The sequence below is a fragment of the Cetorhinus maximus genome, chromosome 25, assembly GCF_964194155.1.
Source record: "Cetorhinus maximus chromosome 25, sCetMax3.hap1.1, whole genome shotgun sequence".
NCBI classification, from domain to species: domain Eukaryota; kingdom Metazoa; phylum Chordata; class Chondrichthyes; order Lamniformes; family Cetorhinidae; genus Cetorhinus; species Cetorhinus maximus.
The window spans coordinates 27,870,495-27,882,664 of record NC_135903.1 but is presented as its reverse complement, the minus strand read 5'-3'; the positions used below and the strand labels follow the sequence as shown (position 1 = coordinate 27,882,664).

The 12,170-nt window shown below is 43.3% G+C and overlaps 1 protein-coding gene across 7 annotated transcripts in view; it reads right to left on the bottom strand.

Moving 5' to 3' along the window:
* LOC144667987 (MAGUK p55 subfamily member 2-like) overlaps positions 1-12,170 on the bottom strand; it is a 645,437-nt gene that overhangs the window by 24,051 nt on the left and 609,216 nt on the right. For all 7 annotated transcript variants that reach the window (XM_078529676.1, XM_078529674.1, XM_078529672.1 and 4 more), the window contains 2 exons: positions 5,334-5,442; positions 4,114-4,182 (listed from right to left, as the gene is read on the bottom strand). In XM_078529676.1, coding sequence (XP_078385802.1) covers positions 4,114-4,182; positions 5,334-5,442 — 178 coding nt within the window. The remainder of the gene's footprint in view (positions 1-4,113; positions 4,183-5,333; positions 5,443-12,170) is intronic.

Here is a 12,170-nt window from a genome sequence, read left to right as displayed (position 1 = left end):
GATCTTTTAATTTGCTGTGAATTGTTTTCATGCTGAATTTCTACTTTAGTTTTACTCACCAGTAATTATTAATCTGGAATGCTAACCATGCCTGGTCTTTGATCTGCATGTTGCAATGGTAATGAGTTGTTATAAAACTGTGTTAATTCGTTCAATTCTGGCTGTTATCCTTTAGTTGAACAATCTATGCACTGAAATAAAATCATAACACTTGAGAATTTTCTCAATTTAAACCAGCTGCAGTTTTTGCATGATAAAGTCTGTTAGAAACAGGACTTGCATTTATATAGCACTTTTCATTACCTCACGATGTCCCAAAGCACTTTACAGGCAATTAGGTACTTCTCAGGTTTGTCATTGTTCTAATGTAGAGAAACGCAACAGCCAATGTGTGTACACTAAGCTCCCACAGACAGCAACAACCATAAAATCTGTTTTGAGTAATTTTTCTTGGTGGGGGGAGGGGGAGTGTCAGGAAGATATAATAATGTTATTGGAATTTATTGTAAAATAGTGGTATCTGTGTCTATATGTGTCTGTCTGTGTGTGTGAGAGATTTAATTGGATTAAAGGCAGCTGTTCTGAAGGCTTTGACGTATTAGAAGATTAGCTAGGTTTGAAATCTTAAGTACCTAAACATGGGGGAAGTTGAGAATGTAAGGTGTAAAAAGGACATTTGCATTTTAAAATAAACCAGACTAGCTTGGATTCAAAGAGAGGGAGTGAAATATTACACCTAACCAGCAGAAGTTAAGAAGCAGTGTGTTTATTTTTCCCAAAGATTACTGGTAAAATTAGTACCATGATAAATGTTTATGATCAACGAAGTAAAGTCCAAAGACATGGTGAAACAATGGGAATTTGCATTCAAAGGGGAAAATATGTATAAAGGAGAGAAGGCTTTATGTAAGGGAAGGTATTTTAAGATCTAACAAGTGTGAAACACCTTCAGCATTTACGCCTCATGCTGCTGTCTACGATGAACTGAAGTTAATAAAACTGACTTTGAATTGGATTGTTCAGGGTATCATGTTTCTTTGCCTGGGTCTTTTAACATCTATGGCCAGAATTTAGCCCTCGATGGGTGGGCAGGCTCCACCGGCTCAGCGGCGGGCAGGCAGCCGAACTCCGCTGCCGAAACGGGCCCCGCCACCATTTTGAGTGGGAGGGCCAATTAAGGCCTGCCCAGCGGCCTGCCCGATGGGAAGCGCTATGCGCTTCCTGTGTGAGGGGGAGGGATTCCCCAACTGTCAAAGTGCGCGCGAAAGAGCGCACTGCTCCCTGAGACTAAGTGTTGCCTCAGGGAGATTGGTGACAGTTTAAAAAACCTCAAAAATAGAAAAATAAAAAAATTGTTAACATGTCCCCCTCATGTGACAATATCACACAAGATGGGACATGTTAATAAATATGACATAAAGTTTATTAAAGTTTTTTAAAACGGACATGAACCCTCATCCCGTCAGTGGATGAGGTTTCATGTTTGTTCTATTGCCCACTGGGGCTCCTGGCCTGCCCACCAACCTTAAGGTTGGACGGGCAGGGCCTTTAATTGGGTTAATTATCCTGTCAATGGCCTCAATTGGCCATTGACAGGTCAGCGGGCGGACAGCTGATTTCGCTGTCCACCCGCATTCCTGAATATTTAAATGGGGCAGGATGATGTCAGGGGTTCCTCCCAACGTCATCCCACGTCAGCGAGCGGGCCCCGCCCCCAACTCGCCTACAGAAAAATTCTGACCTATGTGTCTTACTGTTGCCTTAACCAAAGTGTAACTAGAGTTAGATTAATTAAGGGATTTATAAGTTATCACAGCAGTAATTTGTAGATCTATGTATGTATTTAAAATAACTTCTTCTATTAATAAAGGTTTAGTTTAGTAAGAAACCTATAAGACTCGGTTGTATTATTACCAATGAATTCAAGGCATGCATCTCAAAATTTATTCAAACTGCAAAACAGTTGTGGCAGTTGTTTCAAGTTTCCCTTTGGGATTTGAGCAGCTCAGCATTTACCGTCGGCTATGCCATAACAGGGAGCAGAAACATAGGCTAGGATGCATGGGTTAAATCTCCTACTCTTCTTCAAGATAGTGGCATATTTTATATGTGCCTGAGAGAGCAGATAGGGGTCTTGGCTTCATTCTAAAGATGGCACCTCTGACAGTGCGACACTCCCTCAGTACTGCACTGGTGTGTCAGCCCATAGACTAAAAAGTATTACAAGGCTTTGTGGATTTATTATTTTTTGACATGCTTTTGACATTCACTAGATTAATATGTGTCGTGGGTGACACAATGAACTTTAATTTCTAAAGGTAATAAATGGTATGGGGAAAGATGTAGGGTATAATAGAGTAATGGCAACTTTATGAGTATTAATATTTCTAGTGATGCTTTTATTTTCTGTAGCTAAAAACTAGTAAAGGAATGATTGTAATTATTCCCTTGTAAATCGTAAGATCTTAAGGAATAGGAGCATGAGTGGGCCATTTAGCCCAACAAGACTGCTCTGCCATTCAAAAAGATCATGGCTGATCTGATTGTGGCCTTATCTCCACATTCCTGCCAGCACCCCCATAAACCTTGACTCTCGTATCGATCAAAAATCTAGCATACAATGTAAGCAAGTTCAATGCTCAATAAATCAATTCAAAAAGTAGTTGAATGGTGCAGAACAGAAAGACCCAGGTTCATTCACTGATCTGTGCTGAGTCAGATAATGGCAATTGGCAAAGCAGTTGGAAGCACTGCAATTAAGCCTCGATGCCCTGGAGTTGGGGATGGGAATATCAACCAACCATCCCCCGTTAAGCTCGCTCCTGACCACTCCTCAAATTCCTGTGGGTTGTCCTGCAGGATCAGGCACCATTAAAATGCTGCCCATAATCAAACAGTCTGCCAATACTCAAGGACAACTGCTTGGGGGAAATGCCAAAGGATGCAGAGCACTCACAGAACTATACCCCAGCAAGGATTCAACAAATGGCACAACAAAAAGAGAAGAGACAATGGCAATAAAAACTCAAAGACAAAAACAAAGGGGGAAAAAATTGTTACAAGGGCACCCTACACAATGCCCTAATTTGTACGAAATATATCACTTCACCTCTAATTTGTACAGAACTTAAGCATACAATCCAGACTTACACCCCATTGTGGTACCAAGGGAGTCGGAGTGACTGTCTTTCAGGTGAGACATCAAACTGCCCTCTCAAGACAGAAAAGGTCCCACTGAACCATTTTTCAATGGAGAGCAGGGGAGTTCTCTCCGGGGTCATGGCAAAATATTTATCCCTCAAGCAATTTCAGCAACCCAGATTAACAGGTCATTGCTGTTTTGGGGGCAACTTGGCTTCCATGTTTCCTACATTATAACACTGACTACACCTCAAAATGTACACAATTGGTTGTAAAAGATTTTAGGATGCCCTGAGCTTTCAAAGGTGCTATGTAAATATAAATCTTTCTTTCAACAAATGACGCGGCCATAATACCAAGAATTCATGGTTCTTTCCCGCCAATCCTGAGGCAAAAAAGTTCACACCAGCAACTTTTCATCAAGACCAGTGCATCATTAAATTACCATCAAGGCCAGGATTTTTACCTTGTCGGGCAGGCCCGGGAGCAATCGTGAAGCTGGCCGCTGCCAGCGATCGGACCCCGACATCGATTTCACGATGGCTGGCCGATTAACGCGCGCTCCAACGCTGAGCGGGAGGAGGGTGAGCGCTGAAGTTTGCGCATGCGCGTGGGTGTGTGCACTGAAAGGTCCCTGAGGCACAGAACTGCCTCAGGGAGCTGAAGATTTATAAACTCAAAAATAAAATACTTACCAATGTTAAAAAACATGTCCCCTCGTGTGACTCTGTCAGATGAGCAGGGACATGTTATGAACGAAATTTCAAAACTTCCGTTAATTAATGGCAGGCACGCAACAGAGATCGTCACGCACCCGCCCACCAAAATATCGCGATGGCGCTTGGTGACATCGGGACGCTCGCCCAATGTCACTTCGCATCATTTCACGCATCGGAGTGGGGGCCCTGCCCCCGCATGCCGACGGGAAAATTCTGCCCAATGTATCAATGTGCCAACTTAGTTGATTGTTACCTGCATTTTTGGTGGTTAGATACATCATCTTCTTCTTCCTTTTTCCACCCATACTTCCACATAGTGCACCTGTTGATAAAATGAAATACTGCATATTCACGGTTGGAATGGACACAGATCGCTTTAAACAATTAAAAATCCGCTTACAGTACCAAAAGGTTTAAATTACCCTGCGTTGTTAGCACATTCGAATTAAGTTACTCTGCCTTTTTGTTAAAATAGAGAACAAAAGATTCCATCTGAATGCCTATTGGCCCCGGAATTGCTGAAAAAACCAATGGTGAGTTCACCTGTGATTGTCAGTTCGTAAAAAACAATCCAACAATTTGTGACTTTCATCAGATTGATTATCACTTAGCAGCATTTGTTACGATAAGACTAAAGTGCATCATCAGTCCAGAGGTGGCTCAAACCAGTACAACCTCTGTAGTGCAGTATGCATTATTGATAGTGGCATGTATGGTACTTCTCAAATATGTGGCTGGGTTCTGTGCTGGATAATGATCAATCTTTTTCAGGAATTCTTCCATCTTAAATGCCACAAGTTCCAATTTTGTTGAACTAGTCATGTTGTTCCTCCGAAAGAGTCTGCAACTTTCCTGTGAGCTTCTCCATTGAAACGAATTGCTGAATTTACACGGCTAATGTACATGAATCCCACCACAACCATTTCGGGCTGATAATTCATATCATAAGGACTTTGTTAACAATGCGATTTATGGTGTTGTCAAGCCACTCAAACATGGAGGTCCAGAATGAGAACAATGAAACGGTGAAGCCTCATTCTTTTAGATAGTAACCCAGAATGAAAAAAACAGTAAAAACTGGGAAATAAGAGTACTGGTCCGAACTGGTCTTGTATACCTTAAAAAAGAACACCAGTAAAACTGAGAAATAAGAGTACTGGCCCGAACAGGCTTTTCCTTCTGGGAAATTGTTCCTGGAGGTACTTAATTCATTTTATTACCCACCTTGGCAGTAATTTTGTGCCAGTCTAGTCAGCTGCTCTCCTGCTAGTTGCATCATGACAATATCAGGATGTTAAAAGGCCAACTAGACAGACTTTGGTCTTTCCTCGTTTAGCAATGCCAATGAATGCAGTTATGAATTATTACGCTTAAGCATTTTATCACAATTTACTTCTATTAGCCAAGAATGTCAGAATCTGTTTTGCAAAGTGAAATGCGAGCACAGTGCCTCCTCGATCACACAGAACTTACCAGAAGAACTGGAGAAATCCCAGTCTCGCTTTACAAAAGCTTTCCTCTTTTCCTCCAACAGCTGACTGGGGATAAGGCCCGCACTCCCTCCCTCCTTCACATGACAGGCCTAGAAGACAAGAGAAAACAAGGGTGACTAAAACCTTAGCACTTCTCTCATTCCAATCATTGCCCTGAAGTTTAATTTCCTGCAGCAGCATCCATGAGGGGAAGTTGGGGAGGCGTAGTGGTAACATCCCTGTTACCAGAGGCTCAGGCTAATGCTCTGAGGACATGGGTTCAAATCCCACCATGGCAGGTGGCAGAATTTAAATTCAATTAATAAATCTGGAATTAAAAGCTGGTCTAATGGTGACCACGAAACCATTGTTGATTGTCGCAAAAACCCATCTAGTTTACTAATACACTTGAGGGAAAGAAATCTGTCGTCCTTACCTGGTCTGACCAACATGTCACTCCAGACCCATAGCAATGTGGTTGACTCTTAAATGCCTTCTGAAATGGCCTAGCAAGCCACTCAGTTGTATCAAACCACTGTGAAGCCTGAAAGGAATGAAACCGGATGGACCCCCCAGCATCGATCTAGGCACCGGAAATGACAACAGCACACCCAGGAGATGAAGTCCCGTCTTCACATTGAGGATACCCTCCATCGTGTTGTGTGGCACTACCACTGAGCTAAATGGTGAACAAATCTAGCAACTCAAAACTGGGCATCCATGAGGGGCTGTGGGCCACAAGCAGCAGCAGAACCGTATACAACCACAATCTGTAATCTCATGGCCCAGCATATGTCCCACTCTACTATTACCACGTGGCCGGGAGATCAACCTTGGTTCAATGAAGAGTGCAGAAAGGCACTCCAGGAGTAGTACCAGGTATACCTAAAAATGAGGTGTCAACTCGGTGAAGCTACCACACAGGATGACTTGCATGCCAAACAGCGGAAGCATTAAGTGATAGACAGAGCTAAGCGATTCCACACTGGTGGATTAGATCTAAGCCCCGGAGTCCTGCCACATCCAGTCCTGAATGGTGGTGGATAATTAAACAACTCACTGGAGCAGGAGGCTCCACAAATATTCCATGCTCAATGATGGGAGAGCCCAGCACATCAGTGCAAAAGATAAGGCTGAAACATTTGCAGCCACCTTCAGCCAGAAGTACCGAATAGATTATCCATCTCGGCCTCCTCCTGAGGTCCCCAGTATCACAGATGCCAGTCTTCAGCCAAATTGATTCACTCCATGTGATATCAAGAAATGGCCGAAGGCACTGGATACTGCAAAGGCTATGGGCCCTGACAACATTGCGGAAATAGTACTGAAGACTTGCGCTCCAGAACCAGCTGCGTACCTAGCCAAGCTGGCTGCAACACTAGCATCTACTCAGCAATGTGGAAAATTGCTCAGGTGTGTTCTGTCCACAAAAAACAGGACAAATCCAACTATTGCCCCATCAGTCTACTCTCGATCATCAGTAAAGTGATGAAGGGTTCCCGATTGTGCTATCAAGCAGCATTGAATACAGCAATAACCTGCTCACTGACACTCAGTTTTGGTTCTGCCAGGTCCAGTCAGCTCCTGACCTCATTACAGCCTTGGCCCAAACATGGCTGAAAGGGCAGAACTCAACAGGTGAGGTGAGAGTGACTGTCTTTGACAGCAAGGCAGCATTTGACCAAGTGTAGCATCAAGGAGCCCTAACAAAACTGGAATCAATGGGAATCAGGGAAAAAACTCTCCACTGGCTGGAGTCATACTTAGCACAAAGGAAGCTGGCTGTGGTTGTTGGCGGTCAGTCATCTCTGCCACAGGACATCACTGCAGGAGTCTCTCAGGGTAGTGCCCGATGCCCAGCTATCTACAGCTGCTTCATCAATGACCTTCCTTCCATCATAAATTCAGAAGTAAGGATGTTTGCGGATGATTTCACAAAGTTCAGCATCATTCACGACTCCTCAGATACTGAAGCAGTCCTTGTCCAAATGCTGGATGATATTCAGGCTGGGCTGATAAGTAGCAAGTAACATTCGTGTCACACAAGTGCCAGGCAATGGCCATCTCCCAGAAAGAGAGAATCTAACCATCGCCCCATGATATTCAATGGCATTACCATCGCTGAATCCCCCACTATCAACATACTTGGGGTCGCCATTGACCAGAAACTGAACTGGACTAGCCATATAAATACTGTGGCTACAAGATTAGGTCAGAGGCTGGGAATTCTGTGGAAAGTAACTCACCTTCTGACTCCCCAAAGCATGTCTGCCATCTACAAGGCCTGGATGAGTGCAGCTCCAATAACACTCAAGAAACTCGACACCATCCTGGAGAAAACAGCCCACTTGACTGGTACCCCGCCCATCACAATAAACATTCACTCACCCCACCACCGACGCACAGGCAGCAGTGTGTACCATCAATAAATGCACTGCAGCATCTCATCAAAGTTCCCTCGACAGCATCTTCCAAACCCGCGATCTCTACCACCTAGAAGGGCGAGGGCAGCAGATGCAACAGAAACACCACCAAGTTCCCCTCCAAGTCACTCACCATCCTGTCTTGGAAATATATCGCTGTTCCTTCACTGTCGCTGGGTCAAAATCCTAGAACTTGCTCCCTAACAGCACTGTACCTACACCACATGGACTGTAGAGGTTCAAGAAGGCACCACCTTCTCAAGGGCAATTAGGGATGGGCAATAAATATTGGCCTAACCAGCGACTCCCACATTCTGTGAATGAATAAAAAAGACGTCGAGGTCTCCTGCCTGGTGGAAATGGGGCTGTGGTGTCATCAAAATCTAAAGTTTTCTCTCCACGATGCGCTGCTTCACCATTTGCTTTGCAAAAACAGCATCTTGCTCTCTGGTTCCTCAATGACATCCGTTGGGCAGAGTGAGGTTCCTGTACTTGTAGTGGATATTAGGTAAACTGGCCAGAAAATGTTGGGGTTCATCCATTTCAATGCAAGTACCTTTAAAGGATATGCCAAGTGTTAATTACTGACAATCAACCTCTCTGGAACTGAAAATTAACTATTACAAGTGTAGAGTCTCATTCCTTTAGGTTTTAAAACTCGCAGATAAAATATTTTCAATGTCTCTATCTCCTCCTTAATTCCATCTTTCTTTACACCTCTTCATTTCCCTTTATACACTTGATTTAACAATGAAGTCACTATTCTGACTTCATTCAGGCCTTGGGCTGTTCATTTGACCATCCTTCAACTTGATTGGCTAAGGAGGTTCACTCGGCTTATCCACAAAGGCCCCAGATGTCCTGTAGAGCACTATATCCAGGCTCCATCTCAATTCCAGAAACTTGCAGAGCAAAATATTATGGAATTGAATGGGCAAAGAGATGTCAAAATAACAACGAGCACCCATCATTATCCTGTCACAGCAATATCTGGGCCAACTAAGGGGAGACATGGCAAAAGAAACTAAACCAGGGGAGGAAATTAATGAAATGGAGATAAAAAGAAGCGTTTTGTACAAAATCTGCGTTGTGAAAAAAGTGTTCAAATACCAAAAATGGATATCATGAGATGGTGAAGCATTCTCAAAGGTTTGTCCAAATATAAAATAAATGGTCAGGCAGTAAATAGGAAAACCATTTACAAAAAAATTACAAGTTTTCTAACTCAAAAGTGAACAGAAAGATAGTGGATAATTGATGTAGAATTGGATAAGGAACATAGCCTGGTTTCAGTTAAACTGAAAACCACTTATCCAGGGTACACGTTAAGAGTACAAGTCGAATTGACTGTTCTCAGAAAGATTGATCTGGAAGTCTGAATTATAATGGAGTGAGATACATAGTTCTTCTTCATTCCTCTTCGTATTTCATAGTTTCTCATGATTGCATTTTGCTATGTTAAAAGTGTTACCTCCTGCTGATGCCTTTCTACTGTCAGATGCTTCATAATGATTCATTTCAAGCAAATTTCAAATGTCGACTCTGATTCAGAATTGAGAAATATTACTTCACATCTGACAACCTTTGTTTATGGTGAGGTTGATCTATTAATGGCTCCAATGCAGTTGACTCATTTATGAATCACTAGACATTACCCAACTAGCAAAAAACAAACAGTATCATACACTGTATATCACTGAGAATGTCGAAGAATGTACGGTTTATATCTTAAGATTTTTATGGATCCTGGGTTTATGATAGAACATAAGTTTTTTGGGAGGTTCTTCCATAGTTATCTCACTCCAAAGATGTTCAAAGCAGCAGATTATACTGAATTTCTACATCCATGCTTCAACATGAATAGCACGTACCTTTCCTCTACTCCTTTCTCTGCAAGGCAGGGCCAGGCCAGGCAAATTGACAATTCTTCTGTGACAGGAACAACAACTCCTTCTATTTATTTAAGTGCCTTTAGAGTAGTAAAATGTCCAGGATGCATGTCAGGAGCATTATCAAACAAAATTTGACACTGAGCCAGGTAAGGGGATATATGGGGATATACAAATGACTAAGAGCTTTTTTACAAGAGGTAGGTTTTAAGGAGCACACTGCACCACATAAAAATAGTTTGTTAGCATATAGATTAGAGCCATTAATTAATCTCACATTCACCTCTTGTCCTGAATTATTAAGGTCTGACTTAGTAAGTCTTCTTGCCTCAGAGTCAGAAGGCTATCAGGTCAACCCCAACTCCAGAGGTTTGAACATGTAATGTAGGCTGACTAAGGGAGTGCTGCACTGTAAAAGGTGCTGTCTCAAAACAGAGAGATAGGGAACCAGAGCAGATTAGGGAAGGAATTCTAGAGTTCAGGGCCTCAGCAGCTGAAGGCAAGGAAAATGGTGGAGTGATTAAATTTGGGGATGTGCAGGAGGAAAGAACTGAAGGAGGATATCTCAGAGGGCTGTGGGCTGGAGGAGATTATAGAGGTCGGGAAGGGCAAAGCCTTGGAGGGATTTCAAAACAATGATGAGAATTTTAAAATTGAGACATTGGTTAACTAGAGCCAACGTAGGTCAGAAATGAATGATCGTGAATGGATTAGGGTATACCAACAGAGTTTAGGATGACCTCAGAGTTTAAGGATTGTAGAATGAGGGGATGGCCAGCAGGGACTGCATTGGAATAGTCAAGTCTAGAGGCAACAAAGGCATGAAGAGGGTATCAGCAGCAGGTAAGCTAAGGTAGGGGTGGAATCCACCAATATTTAGGAGGTAGAAATAGGTGGCCCTAGTGATGGCGTGAATATGTAGTTGGAACATCATCATGGGGTCAAATACAATACCAAGTTTGTGAACAGTGAGAGGGATGGTGGTGGCTGGGGAATGAAACTTGAGCCGATTCTCTGGCTATGACTGGATAGTTAAGAATGGAGCCAGGCAAGTACAGTCTCGTCTATTGGATAACTGAGGAAAGGCATTGGAAAGGGATTTTGCGGTCAACCATAGGTTGCAAATAGGTCGAGAAGGACAAGAAGGGATAGTTCACCGTTATCACTGACACGTAGGATACGATTTGTGAATTTGATTAGGGAGATTCAAATTGAAGTTCTGCAAAAGATAGGCACAGATTTGAGAGGTGACAGAAACGCTCAAGGGCTTCGGACAGGAGAGGGAGGTTGGAGACGGGACAGTAGTTTCCACTACCATTTGCACTACTGCTGGGGGTCAAAGGTTGTTTCTTTTGGCAAGTGAGGTGATGACAGGAGATCTGAAGGAAAGCAACAACAGTTTAAACAAAACTAATGATCAATACATTGGATCATCCATTCTATAGGTAGTTCATATGTGTTTCAAACTAAAATTTCTAAGGTGCTAGACTGATGTGTTTCATACTACACAACACAAAAACAGGGAATTTGCTAACATATATCTTAGTAGTGCCATTAATTAATCTCATATTCATCTCTTGTCCTAAATTGTAAATATCAGACTTGACTCACTTGATAGACCTCTTGCCCTGTGTCAGGAGATCATTAGGTCAAGCCCAAATCAGAGAATTGAACACATAATCTAGGCTGACAGAGAGAGTGTTGCACTACAAGAGGTGCTGTCTTTTGATTAAAATTGATGAAATTGATTAAACTGACATCCTTCTGCCCTCTCAGGGTGGTGTAAAAGATTAGACAACACAATTCAGAGATCAGGAAGAACCTCCAGTGTTCTGGCCAACATTAATTCCTCAACCAACATCACCTAAGTTGCTGTTTGTGGGAGTTTGCTGTACATAAATTGGCTACAATGGACTGAATCTTCTGGCTGGCGTGCGGGTGGCGGAGCCCGCACGCCAGCGCTTAAAATGTCACACGAGTGACCCGAGGTCAGCGCGCGGCATCGCGATATTTCGGTCAGCAGGTGGGCTATGCAGCGGGACACGCGCCCGCCATTAATTAAAGGCCTTGTTAGGGCCATTAACTCTCCAATCGACCAGGATTTTGAGGGGCCCGTGCGAACGTCGGCTCGGCGCACGGGCCCAACGGGCAGGCGGGTAAGTGATTTTTTTTTACAAACCTCATCCAGTGGCGGGATGAGGTTTGATATCAGAATTATACAATTGTAATAAAGTTTTTGTGTATTTCATTAACATGTCCCATCTCGTGTGACATTTTCACATGAGGGGGACATGTTAATGATTTTTAAACTTTTCTATTTTTCATGTTTCACTGCCTTTCAGCGATCTCCCTGAGGCAGCACTTTGCCACGGGGAGATGTGCGCTCTTTCGTGCGCATGCGTGAAACAGCGCACTCTGACAGTTGGGGAATCCCACCCCCCCCTCCCGCCCGCACAGGAAGCGCATAGTGTTTCCTGTCATGGGACCCGCTGGGCGGGCCTTAATTGGCCCGCTCGCCCATCAAGG